This window comes from Parasteatoda tepidariorum, chromosome 7 (assembly GCF_982258835.1).
Source record: "Parasteatoda tepidariorum strain Cologne lab strain chromosome 7, Ptep-v5.0, whole genome shotgun sequence".
In the NCBI taxonomy this organism is placed as follows: domain Eukaryota; kingdom Metazoa; phylum Arthropoda; class Arachnida; order Araneae; family Theridiidae; genus Parasteatoda; species Parasteatoda tepidariorum.
In genome coordinates, this window is record NC_141761.1 from 38,456,955 (window position 1) to 38,474,905 (window position 17,951).

The 17,951-nt window shown below is 28.1% G+C and overlaps 1 protein-coding gene and 1 long non-coding RNA gene across 3 annotated transcripts in view; one reads left to right on the top strand and one right to left on the bottom strand.

Annotated features, from left to right (window-relative positions):
- Window positions 1-17,951, top strand: part of LOC139426064 (uncharacterized) — a 38,277-nt gene that overhangs the window by 1,450 nt on the left and 18,876 nt on the right. The window lies entirely within an intron of this gene.
- LOC107448270 (uncharacterized) overlaps window positions 808-17,951 on the bottom strand; it is a 79,122-nt gene continuing 61,978 nt past the window's right edge. For both annotated transcript variants that reach the window (XM_043051621.3, XM_016063407.4), the window contains exons 2-5: window positions 13,695-13,757; window positions 8,753-8,812; window positions 6,119-6,256; window positions 808-5,010 (exon numbers count right to left, since the gene is read on the bottom strand). In XM_043051621.3, the coding sequence (XP_042907555.2) occupies window positions 4,883-5,010; window positions 6,119-6,256; window positions 8,753-8,812; window positions 13,695-13,757 (389 nt within the window). In that variant the 3' untranslated portion in view covers window positions 808-4,882. The remainder of the gene's footprint in view (window positions 5,011-6,118; window positions 6,257-8,752; window positions 8,813-13,694; window positions 13,758-17,951) is intronic.

The window sequence follows — 17,951 nt, forward strand, 5'->3', positions numbered from 1 at the left end:
CTTAAGAATAGCTGGTGGATTAGAATCCCTTTGCCGTCGGTCTAACCGATGAAGATCTTTAGATCAGTTTTGGAAATTCTAACTAATCTGAAATTGGTAAGAAAAATTTAATTTGGATTGATGATAAATTTTTCCCTCCTAAATTTCCTTATTACTAACTCATGTTTTTGAATTTTTTTAAACATTTCTTTATTATTAAAAGAAATAAATGTTTCCATTGAGTTGACATTTCTTGCTAAAAGACAATAATCTTACAAATTTACAGGACATTTTTTTAATAAAAAAAAAAGAAACAGTAAATTTTTTTCACACTTTAAAATAAGTGATAATCAGTTATTTAGTTTTATTGTTTATTTGTTACATAAATTTGGGGGGAAAGTTTGAATACATAATGAAAATATAAAAGCACTAGTAAAATTCAATAAATAACAATTAAAATTAATGATGCATGCACAAGCTATCAGATTTACAAATGAAATTGATGACAATAAATAAAATATGATTTCAATAACATGAAAATTACAATACATATCCTCAACACTTAGATAACACAATAAATCACTTAATAATGACGATAATCCACAGATAGATTAAGTACTTCACATAATGTATGTACAGTAACATTGAATAACATCACAATTGTATGAAATGGTTTTAAAACATCAAACAATGTTTGAACAATTCGCACCAAAATGGTCAGGAATTTTTAAATAATGAATTTACACTTTGAAAGAGTTATAAGTTTTTATTAAGCATCGCGAGGGATTCAATTTTTATTTAAAATTTGGGAATATTTTTCTTAATAGATTTTTTTAAAACAAATTGCAGATGTTTTTTATTTAAACATTTTGGTACACTACAAAGCTTACACATCTTTTTAATTTTAAATGCAAAATATTATACATAATAACGATACAAGGAACATAATAATAATATAAAGTATGTCAAAAAAGTTTGGCAAATGAACAGATATCGCAACGTGAGTCAAAAATTGGGCATGAGCCTGTGCATGGAGAGACCTATAGAGAGATATTTATTACAGCATATGACAAATATAGCGTGTAATTGATGCAAATTAATCCGCTACGAGTATTCGAATAGCGAGTGCGCAAAAACCTGACTCAAACTGAAATGGAGCAATAGATAATCGTACTGCTTTATTAAAAAGGGGTTAAACAGCCTCAAGAAAGTGTAAACGAAATAAGTTCGGTGAGAAGAAAAGGCATTTATGTTTGGTTTTGGCCGAAGCCACGCACTTTTTCTAATTTGTACCCTGGACACAATCAGCTACAACCAAGTTTTCTCCCTTCATGCCACGTGACACACGTTCGGTGACCACAGCTTAGAAGGGTTTAATATTGAAATCGTTGAAAGCTGGGATGATTGCCCACATGACTTGAAGAGATCTCTCCACGTTGACAGTTTTCTTTGGAATTTAGGAAGCCTTATTTTTCAATTTGTTTTCACGGTATTTTAATGGCATACCAGGTTGCAACGAATGCCTGAAAACTTGCTTGTATTCCAACTTTCCGATCTGGCACGTGATCTTGTCATATTTTAAAACCTCCTTCTCATGTTCAATTGACGACCGGAATTGGCGTCAGGTGGCGCAAAGCAGAACTCTTTACCTAAGGCAGCACTAAGCATGCATTCACTATTAGCATGTGGATAGTCATGTGAGGAAGAAGTATAATAGTTTCTGTTTTGATTTTAAAATCACTTAAAAAATTTTAATATGGGAGTCTGCACGGAGGAAGGCTCTAAACATGGAACCGGTATTCTCCCCAGATGGAGTATTCGAGTGTTGGAATCGCGAATTTAAACGGCACGCGACCGGAAATCTTCGAGGATAATATCTAACGAGTGTACGGGGCTAGCGTGGACGTTAGGTAGAGCGCATGTACTTGAACGATTTTGCACTGGAAACTAATATCCCATTAAAATAACGAATCGAAAGATAAAGCCTACATTTAATTACGAAACTACGGTAAATTTTTATCTCTTTGTCCGTCCACGCAGTACGGGGTTATGTTGCCCTTTTTTGTCATCTGCTATGTAAAAGAGAGAGAAACACAGCCGATTTGTACTTACAAGCCATTATTTATCGGACACCTAATCGATGCAGGAATTATTTGCTTGTGGGAGGCCTTGAATCTGTTTGAGGTTAGGAATGCGTGCCAGATTACTCGTGGTTTCAAAATTGCGAAATGGAAATAGAGCTTGCCTTTGGCCTTAAATATTTTCTTTAACTATTTCCGGATCATAATTTGACAAATATAGCAGCTGAGAATATCTAGTGAATCAGACCGATGTAGCAGCAAGATTGCCGAGGGGTATCGAAAGGCAAATCATTCAAGCAAGATCTGTTTCCATTTTGATCAGAAGTGCGACAACTAAACTCGAATCTATCAACGCTTTATCGGTAATTTCAAAAGTGTTCATAAGCAAGGTTAATTTCTGGGTTTAAAAAGATATTTTATCTCCAAAATTTGCTTAATGGTTTCTTTGCCAAACTTTTTAAACTAATTTTGTATAAAAGAGAACTCCATTTTAATTGGATGAAGGAAAAGTCCACTCCTTTTCTGATGGATAAAGAGTTAATCGTTTTACCTAATCAACTTCAGTACTTTTCTGGATTAAATTCGTGAGGGAAAACGCAGTATGGATTTACATACAACAATTTACAGTTAATTCTTTTTAAATAAAGAGTAATCGACTCATGAAATTCGATATTCAAGAAGTGAATATATTCTTAGCCACTCCATTGTATATAATCATTCTTTTTTTCCCCATTAACTACTTAATTGTTTTGATGCTTTTTTTAAAATGTTATGATCATAAATAACAATAAAAGTAATAGTACCATTTTTGTTTCATTTCACATTAGTTAAAAAAGGTCTAAAAATATGTTTTAAGAAAATATTTCACAAAAAAAATCCTTAACCATAACGCTGTAATTGGCTTACACTCACAAAGCTGTAATGTAAGTAGAGAACATACGTAAATATAAATTTTGCTCTCAAAATGAAACCACGTGACAGGAGGCGAATGGAGAAAGAAATTTTCTACCTTCCGTTTTTCCTTGTTATATCAGTGGAAGAAAATCGATAAAGAAAAATTAAAGTCAAAAATCTTAAAATATGGTGGTGTACTGTACCATTCTATTTTATTCCATTTCACTGCTTTTAAAATCCAAATTTATATTTTTAAAACTGTTTTACAAATAAATATAAGAGAATAAGAACATGACTTAATCATAAGTAATGATTACATAGAACTATTTATCAGTAATACATCATTTTTTTTTTAAATTTTAGTGCTAACATGAAATAGGCGAAGTTTCAGCGACATAGTTATTTCCTTCCATCTTTGTTTATTTTACCTAATTATTTTTCTTATTTACTCCCTCTAATGTGAACGAATTTTTTTTCTTTATATTTATTTTAAACTTTAGTATCTTGCTTAAGGCTAGTTTTGTTTATAACATGCATTTGCTCCGACAAAAAAGGGATTAGGAAAGATTAATATAATATTTCTATAGAAATGGAATAATTCAAATCCAAGAGAATATCTTCGTGAAAGATTGGGTAACAAATGACATCTGGTGATATTGCTTTCCAAATATCTCTGATTCATAAATATATTTGCAAGTTTAATAGTATGATTATGATCTTGTGAAATACAACAAGATACTTCAAAATTGAGAATAAAAAGATACATGAAATGAAAAGCTTTCATAGACAGTAGATTACTACATCTAGCTTTAAAAATAGTTGCCAAAATCATGGTACGATATGCCCATAGTTTGATCGCTTAAAGATCATTGGCTTTTTATATGAATTGCAGCAAAGATCTTCTAGTTTAAATAAATTGAACATCTAATTGCTTCACTTTTTTCCTGGATGAGTATTATTGCATGCAGGGTTGTTAAGCATACTAGAACTCTTCAGCATTAATGACAAAATTGCTTATTTCATGACTAATAGACTCTCGGAAACATTTGTCTGAACTATAATATCAATACCCAGAACCTGTAAATTTGCTGCAACTTTAATGAGGCGTTAAATTAAACCAAGTTTCTCTTCCATTTGAACCATAGTTTCATGGAATCAATATTTAAAGTGTTCAACGTTATGGTTCGACTTCGAACCATAGTAAGGTAGCAGAAAACTTCAACGATGTTATGGTTTCCCGTGAACCAATATTTCTAACAGTGTGTAACCGATCTATAAACAGGTAAGAATGGCTTTAATAATAAATATTAATAAACTTTTTTCTACTTCGAGTATGGCAGTAAAATACTGAGAGAGGGAATAAAATACTTGTATAAAATTATAACAGCAAAAGATTCCAATTTCATTCATATTTAGATCTTTTGATTTAAAATTTTGAGCAATAGTTTCATTTGTAGCATATGCTCTCATAAATAAAAAAGTTTTTCTTCACTATTGCTAAATAACATGCACAAATCTGGTTAGAAATTGCATTACTTCAACAGCTGTGAAATATTTAAGTGTATATCAATCAATTGCGAGCACCAAAGTTTAGAAATTTGCAATGCATTAAAAACTGCATGAAATCAATGCATCCAATAAATATCATTCCATTATATTATATTAAAAATAAACTAAATAGAAAACTAATCGGGTTGTAATTTGACGAAGAATTTAACTGAGAAAATGTAACTAAAAGATGATTTTGCCACAATTTACATTTTTGGCAGTTTGCCAATCATCTGACTGTGGTGAGCTAAATCTACTTAAACGGACATTACAGGTCTTTGCTGCTGCAGTGATTACCAAACATTTGAAATAAGAAGTGTAACAAAAGAGGATTTTTACAAAGGACGAATTCGACATAAACTATACGTAAGACAGGGACCTCATTTGCTGATACCAAATCTCAATCCCTTTCCAGCAATCCTAATCTGTCGTTGTCTTCGTGCCTTGGCTATGGCTTTCAACATGTTTACAAGCTGAGCGGCAGTGTAGTCGCGTTTATTAACTCCACCTGTTAAAAATAGAAAATATTAAAAGCTATTCAAAACTATTGGGCGAAATTAGGAAATTTTGCTACTGGTGAGTTGGAACATTTTTAACAGTGGTCATTTCCTAAAACATGTAGAAACGTTTTCAAGGATCAGAAATTTTAAACGATTAAAAGAACTGCTGATATTAATAGTGTAAGGCATTTCTTTTTAAGCATTTCTCAAAATACGGTTCATTTCGAAAATGAAAATTTTAAGAAAAAAGATCTAAGGGTGTTTTCCAAATATTATTGAATATTCACAACAATTCCATATTAATTTAAAAAATAATAATAATGGGGGTCCAGTTTACTATCAATTTCTTTCAATCTCAGATAAAGAGCCCCGATGGCTCAGGGGATAGAACGTTCGTCTTCCAATGAGGTGAACTGGGTTCGAATCCCAGCAATGGCTAGTCAATACGAATTCCACATCTGGTTTACACCGACTCCAGTGCTGACGTGAAATATCCTCATTGGTAGACGGATCATGGGTTAGAGTCCCTTTGCCATCAGGCTAACCGTGGGAGGTTTTCGTGGTTTTCCTCTCCAAGTAACGCAAAAGCGAGTTAGTTTCATCAAGAAGTCCTCCAGGAAGTCAAATTTCTTCTAATACTTGATCCAAGAGTTCCCTTGTCTTTTGCATTGGGTTCAAAATTACAAGGCTACTTAGTTGAACATTAGAAGTCGTAAACCCAAAAATTGGGTCAGCTGTTCACAACGACTGTTATAAAATAAAACAAAATCTAAGATTAAACCTATATTTTTAGATTGAATAATAATTCTTTTAAATTTCTTTTATCTATTAATTCTTTTATATATTGAATATTAATTCTGTTTTAGACTGATCCTTCATTCTAGAATGAAATCTTAATTTCTTTCCATTTATTTAAAGTTGGAGTCTTTATTCTTAAAACAGCTCAATTAATAATAATGTGCAAAGCTTGAAGTTTATTTATTTATAATTTTTTTAAAGAAAAAGTAGAAGAAAAGATAAAATTTAACCAAATAAATTAAAATTCATATTTCATTGTTATCTCGCATATTTACTTTTTCTTTAATAGTGTTTAGTTATTTTTAAAATAATACTGACCAGTAATATAGCCGTCCAATGAATCAGTATCATCAAAGAATGGTATATCTTCCACAGGTCCACTCTTATAATGTGGGAAACGCTTTTTCCACCAATAAATATTATCTAGAGCAGAAATATCAGTAGGCACAAAACCATCTACAATGAAAAGTAGAGAAGAAACTTCAATTACGTTTAGCAACTCATAAAAAATTACATACAGGTATTATTATCAGGGCTAGAATGTTAATGACCCAAAAATTCTTAAAAAGTTGGAAGAAAAACTTAACAATATAAATTTGAACGAAACTAACCTTAAAATAAAAAATAATGTCCTTAAAAAATTTCGAAAATAAACTTTATACTGGCTTTTTTTCTAAAATAAAAATAAATCGTAAGTTTTCGCAACTTGGTAAGAATTAAAATAAACATGTAATTTGTAAATAAAAACCTGATAAAGATAGTTAGAATTTTTTCAATTTTTGGTTAATATCTACCAGAATAACAGAATTGCATTGTGTATCAAATGTTCTTTTTAGAATTCTTCGAATTGAAAGATTGCCTATTATCCAAAAGGAACTTCTTCAGATTTGAAAATCTCTATTCAACATAAAAATATGTTATCGGAGGATTATGGAATTCATAAAATTGAAAGGAAAATTTATATTAAATTATATGGGAAAAAATAATTCAAAAGCAAAGCAAACTTAAAAAATCATTCAAATTTCATAAAAACTATTTAAGGTAAGAAAAATCAAAAAAGTGCAAAAAAATTTCATTCTTTATAAGGATGTTAAATGTTGTATAATTTATAGTTAAAAAATTTTCCCCTTTTATTAATTAAAATAATATTTACTATGATATTTATTAATTTATATATATTTACTAAAAGTTATATTTTGCATGGAATTATCTTCCGATAAACAAATTTCATAATTGTGTGCAAAAATTTTTTATTCGACTTATAAAATTCTCAAGATATGGTGAAATACGCACAAAGTAAAATTAATATAAAGAGGCACAAACTTTTAACCTCTCATTTGACCAAACTATTGGGACGGACCATATTATGGCTATCCCCTATAATTAATTTGTCGAAAAAAATGCGTCTTTGTGTCTGTCTGCAACTTTAAATATCGTCTGCACTAATTAATTAGCTATTTAAGCTCACCCCGTGAATCCATAAAGATTGAATTCTAGAACGTGAGGTAACGATCATTAGATTAAAAGTTATTTTTAGTGGTCCGTTTCTTTTTTGTAGAAAATTGTAGCTTTGGGAACAAAACTAATTTCAAATTTGAAATTGATATTTAGCCATTATTTATTTTCCATTTTTACCCTTGGAACCTTTGAGTGTTCAGTTCCAAATCTCTTCTATTTTTCCTCATACACGCCGAGAAATTTTTTGGAATGGATGCCTATTTTTGACCACTCGGAACATGTCAACTTTTTATATCTGTGTAATTTTTCAAGTAAAGTAAGTTTTTATGCTATAAGAAACACTACCTTTTCATTTCATTCCTGGCTAGAATTATTAAGCATTTATATTGAAAGTAGTCATTACGGAACACCGTTGACGTATAAATTCAATCTTTTCTTAAAATAGCTACTCTTTGTTGCGAATAATCGATATAATTTATGTCATCGTTTCCATAAATTAGTCATTAAGTTGTCAAAAACTTAAAAAGTTATGTTATTAAGCTTTGAGTTACTAGGTTAACGAAAATATAAATTTTGGCAAACTCTTAGAAGTCGTTTTTGTTTTATCACGAAAAAATTATGATGATTATACTCATCTTTAGAATTAAGTTTATAATTAAAGATTAATCACAGATTTGATCAGGTTACCATGATTTTTATTTTATTTTATAACCGGCGTTCAATAGCTGATGCAATTCTGAGTTTAAGATTATTAATAGCTTTGAACCCGATCCAGAAGACAAGGGAATTCCTAGATTAAGCATTGGAACAAACTAGCCTTCATGAAAGACTTTTTGATGGCACTAACTCTCATTTGTGTTACATGGAGAGAAAATCCATGAAACCTCCCACGGTTAACCCGACAGCAAGAGTATCAATGATTCGTTAACCACTAAGGAAATGTACGTCAGCACTGTGATCGGTACTAGCCGGATACAAAATTCCTATCTTCCATCCAGAGCTGGAATTCGTAGCTGGATCACCTCATTGGGAGGCGAACGCTCTATCCCCTCACTCATCGCAACTCAGTTTCCTTCAGTTTTATGTTTTATTTTAAAACCACTGTTTAACAGCCAACTCAATTTTGAGTTTACGACTATCAATGTTCAACTCTGTAGTCTTGTAACTTTGATCTCAAAACAGAAGACAAGGGAGCTCCTACATCAAGCATTGGGATAAACTAGCCTTCATGGAGGACATTTTTTTAAGTGAACTAACTCGCAATTGCGTTACATGGAAAGGAAAATCAAGTGAAAACCACTATTAGCCCAACAGCAAGGGGACTCTAAACCATGATCCGTGTACCACTGAATATATTTTACGCCAACACTGTGGTCAGAGCGAGCCAGGAACAAAACTCGTATCAACCAGGTACAGCTGGGATTCAAACCTGTGGCATCTTAATTATAGGCGAAAGCCTTGAATAAAAGTGGAAATAAAAAGTGCGTGCCTTACCTTGGAAACTAGAGTAGACTGGAAACTGTGGCCTAAATTCTTTTTTGAGATTGCTTACATCTGAAATAAGATTAGATTAGATTAGAAAATTAGATTTTTCTAAACAGAATGAACTTTGTCATTTACTTAAATCTTACATTTGCAATGATTAGTTTTGTCTTCCTTTGAATAGCACGGTAATATTTCATCAGGAAAAAGAACATCACTTCAGATGGTCTTAGTTTAGATTTAAAGTGTAAGATTAAGATTTGTTTTAGAGAATATAAGACAAAAGGAAATCATGTTAAAGTTAAAATAGCAATAAGAAGATTATAAAACGAAATAGACATATATTTCTCTTCTTTTTAATAAACAGCTATTTTACTTAAAATAAATATTTAGAGTTGACTGCTTTTGTCTACAGTCTGTAGACTGAATCACGCAGCTCTGAACCTTGAAAGGCAGAAATGCTTAAGAATCGAATGTTTGAACAACAAGTTTTCACACCATAGCAATTTTTTGAAAGAAGAAAATAAAACAATGTGCCTTTTGATGTCATTAATAAGAGTAAATGTTGATTTTAATAGTAAGTTATCAAGGAAAAAAATAAGGATGATAACAGATAAGTGGTCCACAGATGGTGTATTTATTTTATTTTTTTATTGAAATTTGTGGCAAGATTTTCCAAAAACAAAACTTTTCTTTCTTCTTTATTTTTGCTCTGTTATAAGGAAGATTACTTAGCCGGTTGGTCGCCTATACATTCAAAATTGTAAGAAAAAAATTATGCTCGCTTTCCTCTTTTCTAAATTGATATCTGAAATAGATAAATATGTCTTCCATTTAGCTGTTTCGTATACCATACTCATTCTTACACAGCATAAAAATACATTTCCATGAAAACATTTTTCACTTTACCCATAGAAGCAGATGGGACTCCAGAGTAATTTTGATATATATATTTTTTTGATGCTGTAATTACAAGTAAAATATATATTGGAAACTTTTAATTATAAAAAAACAGTCTAATAGTTACTAGAAAATATCTGTTAGATTATCAGAATTATAATTTTACCAATATACAAAATAAAAATGTTTGAATTTTTTTTTCATTCACAATCAAAAATTTATTAATAATTCATTTTGTAAATTAATAATCTTTCTATGATGAATAGTTGTTTCTCTTAGACATAAATAACTGCAAAGAAGTGCAAATTTTAAAAACTTATTGTTGGAAGTGAGCGATGTTTGCAAGATTTTACCTTTAACACAGAAAAAGACACCGGCGTTTTCATAACCATAAAGTATTAAAATGCTAAATATAATATTTTTACTTATTTGACCAAAATCAATAGAAAATAATTAAAAAGTATGAAACATATGTTTAATAAAAAATTTGTGTCAAAGGATTAACAGCGGAAGGTTAGTAATTTTTAACTCGCTTGAAACATACCTGAATCTTTAATATTATGAATCTTTAATATTAACATTAATATTAATATTAATGTTAATATTAATATTAATATTAATATTAATTAAATGTTAATATTAATGTTAATATTAATATTAACATTTAATTAATGTTAATATTAATATTAATATTAATTAAATGTTAATATTAATATTAACATTTAATATTAACATTAATATTTTGAATCTTTAATATTAACATTTTGGTAGTGACTTACGAATTTGTCGTCCTATCAGAGTTTTGTAATATACCCTACACGCTATATCAAGATTTTATTGCACTTGAAATACAAGCTTCAGGTGTAAAATTTCAATCATAATACTGATGAAATAGTAACAACAATTTTTGTTAATTTTTTTTTCATTTGAAATTAAATACAAAGAGTCTACATTAGAGGTAATTTGTAAACTTCAACTTAACAGAAAAATTAACCTTCAAAGAGCAAGAGAAAAAAAATACAACATTGTAATTTAAACTATGTTTCAGTTAAGAAAATTTTTAACATAGCAAATATATATTGTTGGATATCATAAATTTTTATCATATAAAAATTTATGATTTTTATCATAATTTTTATAAGAAAATTAAACAAAATTTTTAAAATCAACCTTTTTAAATAGTCAGTTTGCATTACTATTAAATGTTGAATCATATAATTATTAAATTACATTAATTTTGAAAGATGTGTCTTAAAAAAAGGGTTTTATATTATAATTGAAGCCAAAATTTAAATACGAAAAAAAAATACAACTCATAAATTAAAAACATTAAAATTACCAATTCAGAAAGAAATTTTTGAGAGTTAATAATTAAATTAAGAAAATAATTGAGATCAAAATTAATATCTTGCTATCATTTTCTTATATCTTTACAAAAATAAATGTCACGGTAATTCATAAAAACTGTTTATTGTGATAAAAGTAATTTTGATTCCTTTGGTTTCAGCTTTAATTTAACATTTATGACACAAAGAATCATAAATTGATATCTAAAGCCCACGGTGGTTTAAAAGTTAATTAGTTTAATAGTAGCTATTAAAAAAAGTCAGCAAATTCCAAAAGCATTTTTTCATTGAGGAGCATTTTTATGTAACTTTAATTAAGAAAGCCAACTTCAAAGAATTCTGATAGCTATTCATTTTCTTAACGTAATTTTTACAGAGAAAAACAAATATCAAAAAGAAAGATTTGTGCAAAATTGTCTGAAGGATTGTCTGAAGCGGCATTAATATGTTTCAACAGATTGAAGAAATAGCAACAACAAAAAACACTGAAATTATATTTTCTGAATCACTTTTAAGAGACCCAAAATGAAAGATGTCTGAATTACAAATTATTTTCTAGCATTTTTGCTAATAACCTTACTTTCAATGTACTATTTTTTTTAAAATTTAATCAAGCAAATTGTAATTTGTGCTGTTATTTTTCATGTGAATTGGTTAATTATTTTCTATTTATTTTAAAGTTTTAAATCCTTTTTATTTACACTGTAAAAAATTCCTGAAAATTTATGGGAATGTGAGCAAATTATCACGTATCATGTTACTTAGTTATTTTAAATGGGCCATATCTTTCGCAGGACAATAAAGCTGCATAAACCTATAAAAAATATAAAAACTTACTTGATAAATTAAAAACTTCATTTGTTAACAAAAAATATGAAACTTATTATATAATAGATGTTTCATTTCATTTTATTTTCCACTTCATTCTTCACTACAACAGACTTTTTAGTTTTGTTTATCATCTTTTTTTTTATATTTTTCTTTGGCAATTTAACGATTTTCGTTTCAAATCTCTTTTGTTTTCCTCACTCACGTCTAACGAGTCTTGAGAATGGGTGCCTATTTTGAGCACTCGAAGAATATCGACTTTTATAACCATTTTCATATTTTTTCAAGAAAATGATGTTTTTATATTATAAAGTATATCTTTCTGTTTCAATTTCTTGTGATTCTTCATAATTAATAAGATGACATCTAAACTTTTAATTATTGCACAGTAAACACTCTTTATTTTGAACTGTAATTTTTTTTATTTATTTTCCTCTCTTAGAAATTCAATTCAGTGTTGAACCATAATATTATTACTTCTAAGCATTATAGGGTGCAATAGGTACTTAATAATGTGTAAAAAGACACTGTGCTAATATATTCATATATAATTGCTTTAAAAAATGTTGACTTTGTATAAGAGTTTAATACATCGAGAAAAAAGTAGGGTCGAAACTACTAGAATATGGTAACTTTTATTGTGTTTCTGTTTCTATGGAAAAACCAAAAAAAATTTTATTTTTCACCGAAGCGATTTGATAAGGACTTTTGGAGAAATTAACAATAAAATAAGGTTTTTCAATCTGCTATGAAATTTGGTATATTATGGTAATATTTGGTAATTTTACTGTCGCACTTTAGAGCATAGCATAAAAACCATTTATTCGATTAAATTTACTTTTCAGTTTTGTATTTTTTTCTAAAGTGTGATATTAAGAAATATAATTTTGAAAACCAGAACTTCCAGTGAACCGTTACCATATGAACGGAAAGATAGCAAAATAAGTGGTTTAAATACCGCATATTTTGGTTTTATTAACCAGAATTATGGATTATGAAATATCATTACCATATGGTATGATAAATTTACTAAAACTTTTTTTTCGTCACGTAACTAACTACACCTCATTCACTCAAGTTTACGTCCCATATTTTTACAAAAACATGGGAGGTGAACTTGATTTATGTTGATCATATTTTTGCAAAAAATCACTCTTAAATTTTTGAGAAAGATTATTTATTTATTGATAGTTTGCACATTTTATCCTTTTTTTTTAATTAGTTTAGAATATTTATCACTTAAATAGACTGGTTTTCTTCAAGTGTTTTTTAGTTTATGCTTTTATTATAAATTTTTTTAGAATAATTTTATACATAAAATTAATTTTTTTAATCATACATTTTAAACATAAGCAATCACTTATCTATACGGCGAAATAATTTTTGACTTAAATATAGACCATGAGCATTTTAAGCACCACTTCAGATTTAATATTGTAAATTAGATCATCTATATTAGTTTTGAGCAAAAAGAACTTAATAAAGAAAATAAAGAAATAGTATCTTATTTTAGCACCTGATTATAGTATCTTATTGTAGTATCTTATTGTCATACGGTAATATTGTTACAATAGTATCTTATTACAGTATCTTATTGTCATACGGTAAAAAATATTGAAAATGTTTTCAATTTTTATGATAAATAATTCATCTCGGCGGAACAGGTTAATGATGATTCTAAACGTCATTTAATTAGTAGTTTTCTGGGAAATGTTTAAATATTTTAAAACTCCATTTCAAAAAGTGGTTTCATTTTTTCAAAATACTATGACTTGTTTTAATGGATAACATTTTAAATTAATCAATATAGTAGTCTAAAAATTTAATCTGATTTGAAGGGAAAAAAATAGGCTCTAATAAGTAGATAAATTAAAACTTACCAGGAATATCATTGACTCGATAATCAGATGAGCTCATGAAATTGCCTTTATCAGAATAGTCATCTGAAAAAATAGAGTGTATTTAAAAGCATAATTTTTAAGTATAATAACAACTAAATGGTATAGTTAACAACAACTATATGGTATAGTTATTTTTGATCATATTATGCAGAATATGAGAAAAACGATAGCCCCAATTTGAATCACTTCATGTAATTTTATTTTTAAATCATAAAAAGTCCCGTGTGGTATCCTGTATTGTGAAGTAGTGAATAAAATAAAAATTACATAATAAAAAAATCATAGTACCTTTCAACTATAAATAAAAAGTCGAACTTATGCGTCTTTTTTAAGCAATAATTGTGTCAAACTATTATGTACTTACTATTATACTGTATTTTAATTTTAGCGCATGTTTTCAAATACAATTTTGCTATGGATACTAAATCTGAACATAATGTTTAAACGTACTATTAAGGTTTTTATGTTTACGATTGTGAAAAATGAATTATTTGTGTATTTGGTACATTAGTATAACATATTTGATTTATTACTATAATATATTTTATCGATGAAATTGATATAATTTTTATTTAGATCTACATGAAGTAAATATGTAAAATTCAGTTTTACAGCAACTGGCTCTATTAAAAATAAAGGATTTATTTAATGTATTTATAACGAAGCGAAACTTGTGAGTTTTTGTTCATAAACACTCAGTGAAAAACGATTTTAACTGAATTTAAAAACCTGTAATGTAAAGTTATTCTAAGGAAATAGATATAGCGACCGTCTTATACCAGCAACAAATAATATTCTAATAGAGAAATAAGTTTTTTTTTTTAATTTCGTGAATGAAAACTGACCTTAAATTTAAGCAACTATATTTTAAAAATTTTCTCAAATGCACATTTTATTATATAAATGTTACGTCATCAAATATAATTTCAATTTTTCCTCACTAGTAAGATTTAAATATATGAGCCTCCACTTTCCAAAAATGCGGTTTCCAATGTAGATATATGATGAAACAATGTAAGTAAATCTACGCAGCACTTATCTGTCGAAAACCACGTACTACTTTTGCTAACATACACACGCCTCTAAATAAATTCTTGTTTGAATTAGACAAGTCTGACGTCATAGCTGCCCTTTTAATGGAATTTTCCAAGATACTATCATATTTTCCTCTACGGTTGACACACGTTATTGTACAACAAACCAGCGATGCATACTCTAACTGCTTAAAAAGAATAAGAAAGGGACATGTAAGTCATTTTAGATAAAATGAGGAATTATATTCCATCAAGACTTAGCTACAAAAGGTTGTTTGCTTGCCTGAAAACGTCAGTGGCAATAATTCACTTCATTTTGTAGGTTGTGTATCATGCAAATTTATCAAGCACTCTGGTGCCCAAGGAAGTGTGAAATTAATAAAAACAAAGTTTTATTGTTCAGCGTATTGTCTGGCTAAATTTTTATGTGTTTCCTCGTGTACGCAGATATTAGTGTTTTAACCGGTTAATGCTTTACTTTGCTTTTAATAAAATTACTTTTGAATTAGATTTCTTTACTTATTTTTCTGTATTTCAGTTATTTAAAATACACATACTTAAATTTTAGTTTTAAAACTAGTTTGAGTTCTTCCTTGATTTTATTTGGGGAAACTCCTTTTTCAATTAGATTTTTTCTCGTATTTTTCTGCATTTTTTAATCATAATAAATGAATTATTTAATCAAAATAATAACGAAGGAAATTTCACGTAGCACGCGGATACCAACACGAACACAAAGATAAGTAACGTAACACTAAGATAAATAGAAGTATTGACGTCTCTCCATTGAGCACAAATATATTTCGGGTTTAGATTCATTCTCTTGCAACGGAATTTTAATAAAATGTTAATTTGCTTATACGTGGGGACAAAAGTCGGATTTTTCACTGCAGTGGCATCTATGAACTTTCCAAGGACTATTTTCGTAATATTATCCAAGCTCAAATATGGTTTATTATATAATTAAAAGACAACACAAACTAAAAATAATTACATGAAAATATCTCGTCAATCGAGCTGAATTTTTTATTACAAAGTATCTTTGAGAATAAAAATTTTAAAAAAATTTGTTGTTTTTTTTTGTCTTGTTGTCTTTTGTTTTAGGTATACGTTTTATTCAAATAATTTCGAAAGGATTATTAATTTTCCACCAACGAGTCATCACAATGTATTTGTCAGAGTTTCTGCATTGGTAATGCATTTAAAGAGGCATTTCCGACCAAGCAGTCTCCCCTCTCCGCCAAACGTTATTTAAAATGAATATATATATATATATATATATATATATATATATATATATATATATATATATATATATATATATATATATATATCAGTTTCTACTAGCAACCAAACAATTTTTAGCTTTTAGTCCTGTCTTTTCGTCTTATTTTTATAACGTTTCATTACATTAAACTGTTTATTACACTTAATAACCATGAATTCTGGTGAATGCAAAACAATTCAATGGTAACAAACTGATAATTCTTAGTATTATGATAAACAAGTAATTACACGTATTGGATAGACATATAATTACTGAATTCTTGTGATTCATGTTTGATTTAAAGTAAAAAAAGTACTGACATTATTTATTGATCGAAATACATAAAATCAAATTATATAAATTGATTTATAATGGCATATCAATCATACTTTAAAAAGTTTGACATCAATTTAAAATTACATTAGATTTTCTAAAAACATGCGATACTACATTTTATATTTGATTTTAAACTATAATTTTGGAGTAGGCTCTAAATAATAAATATAAAAGTACCAAAAAAAAGCTGTTTAAGATTTTAGATACTAATATTCATTGTGGCGGTTAAACTTGAACCGTAGCTCTCTCCCCCTCTTCCCCCATAAAAAAAAAAGAAAATACTGCTCAGAATGATTTAAAGACAATTTTTTTTCGATTTTTGTTCCACTTCATGAAAAATATTCTTTTTATTTAGAAAATTGCATATGTCGTCTGATGTTTGCGTTCCCAAGAATGACATTTACGGCGGTGAACTTTACAATAGGTTGTTAGTTTCTTAAAGCAAAAAAGTACATGTTTTTGATAAATTCTTCGAATCTTGCTTTTTATGCAAGACATTAAAATATAAAGAAAATTATTCAGTTAAACAATATACATATATTGTAAGTTCAGGAAATACTGTTATTTAAATTCCTAAGGTATAAAACGTACTTATACATAACCATTACTTAAAAAAAAGACATATATTTTTAAATTTTATTAGTTAAAGAATATTTAATTGTTAAAGAATAAATAGCTCCTGCACAAAGAAACAAAAAAGTATGATCCAAACTACCAAAAAAATTGTAAAATATACCATGTTTCTGGATTTCTAGGAACAACAAAAACTCGGTAATTTTTACAGAAGCACTTTCTCAAGGATTTTGGCATGAATAACAATAAAATATAGTTCTGTAACAGGTGATAAAATTTGGTAAATGTGGTAAAACTTGGTAATTTTATCATGATACCTTAGATTATGGCATAAGAACCATTAAATGTATTTTTCAGTTTTGTAGTTTTTATAAAATGTGTGATAATAAAAATTACAATATTGAAAACCAGAATTTCCGATGAACCGTTATCTTATGAATGGAAAAATCACGAAATGAATTACTTAAATACCATATATATATATATATATATATATATATATATGTGTGTGTGTGTGTGACGGAGGTTTTGTTTCTTCGTCAGTAGCCGCCAATATTTGTATAGTGGAATTCATGATTGGTCATTTAGGCCAATACTGAATGAATTACACAATTAAGTCTCCAGGAAACAATATATATCTCGTTAAAATAAAAAAAAGCTTAAGTAATGAAAGATATTTTAAAAGGATAGAAAATAAATATGTAATGCCAATTGTGGCATCACAAGATATATATAGATTTTAATTAATTATGGTTCTTTACTGCACAGTGCATCAAATTTACCAAAGGTTTTATCTTCGTGTAAACTTTTAAAAATGTTTCATATTAATTAACTATTTTTGCTGGTATGAAAAATATATTAATCGAAAGAACTTCAGCTTCTGTAACCGATAGTCGATAGTCAATAAAAATTGAATATCAGACCAATATCACAAATATACGGTTGTAATATTCTAGATTATTTTAAAATAAACTTAATGACCACCTGACACAAAAGTACAATAATTCCTCAAACGCAATATAACAA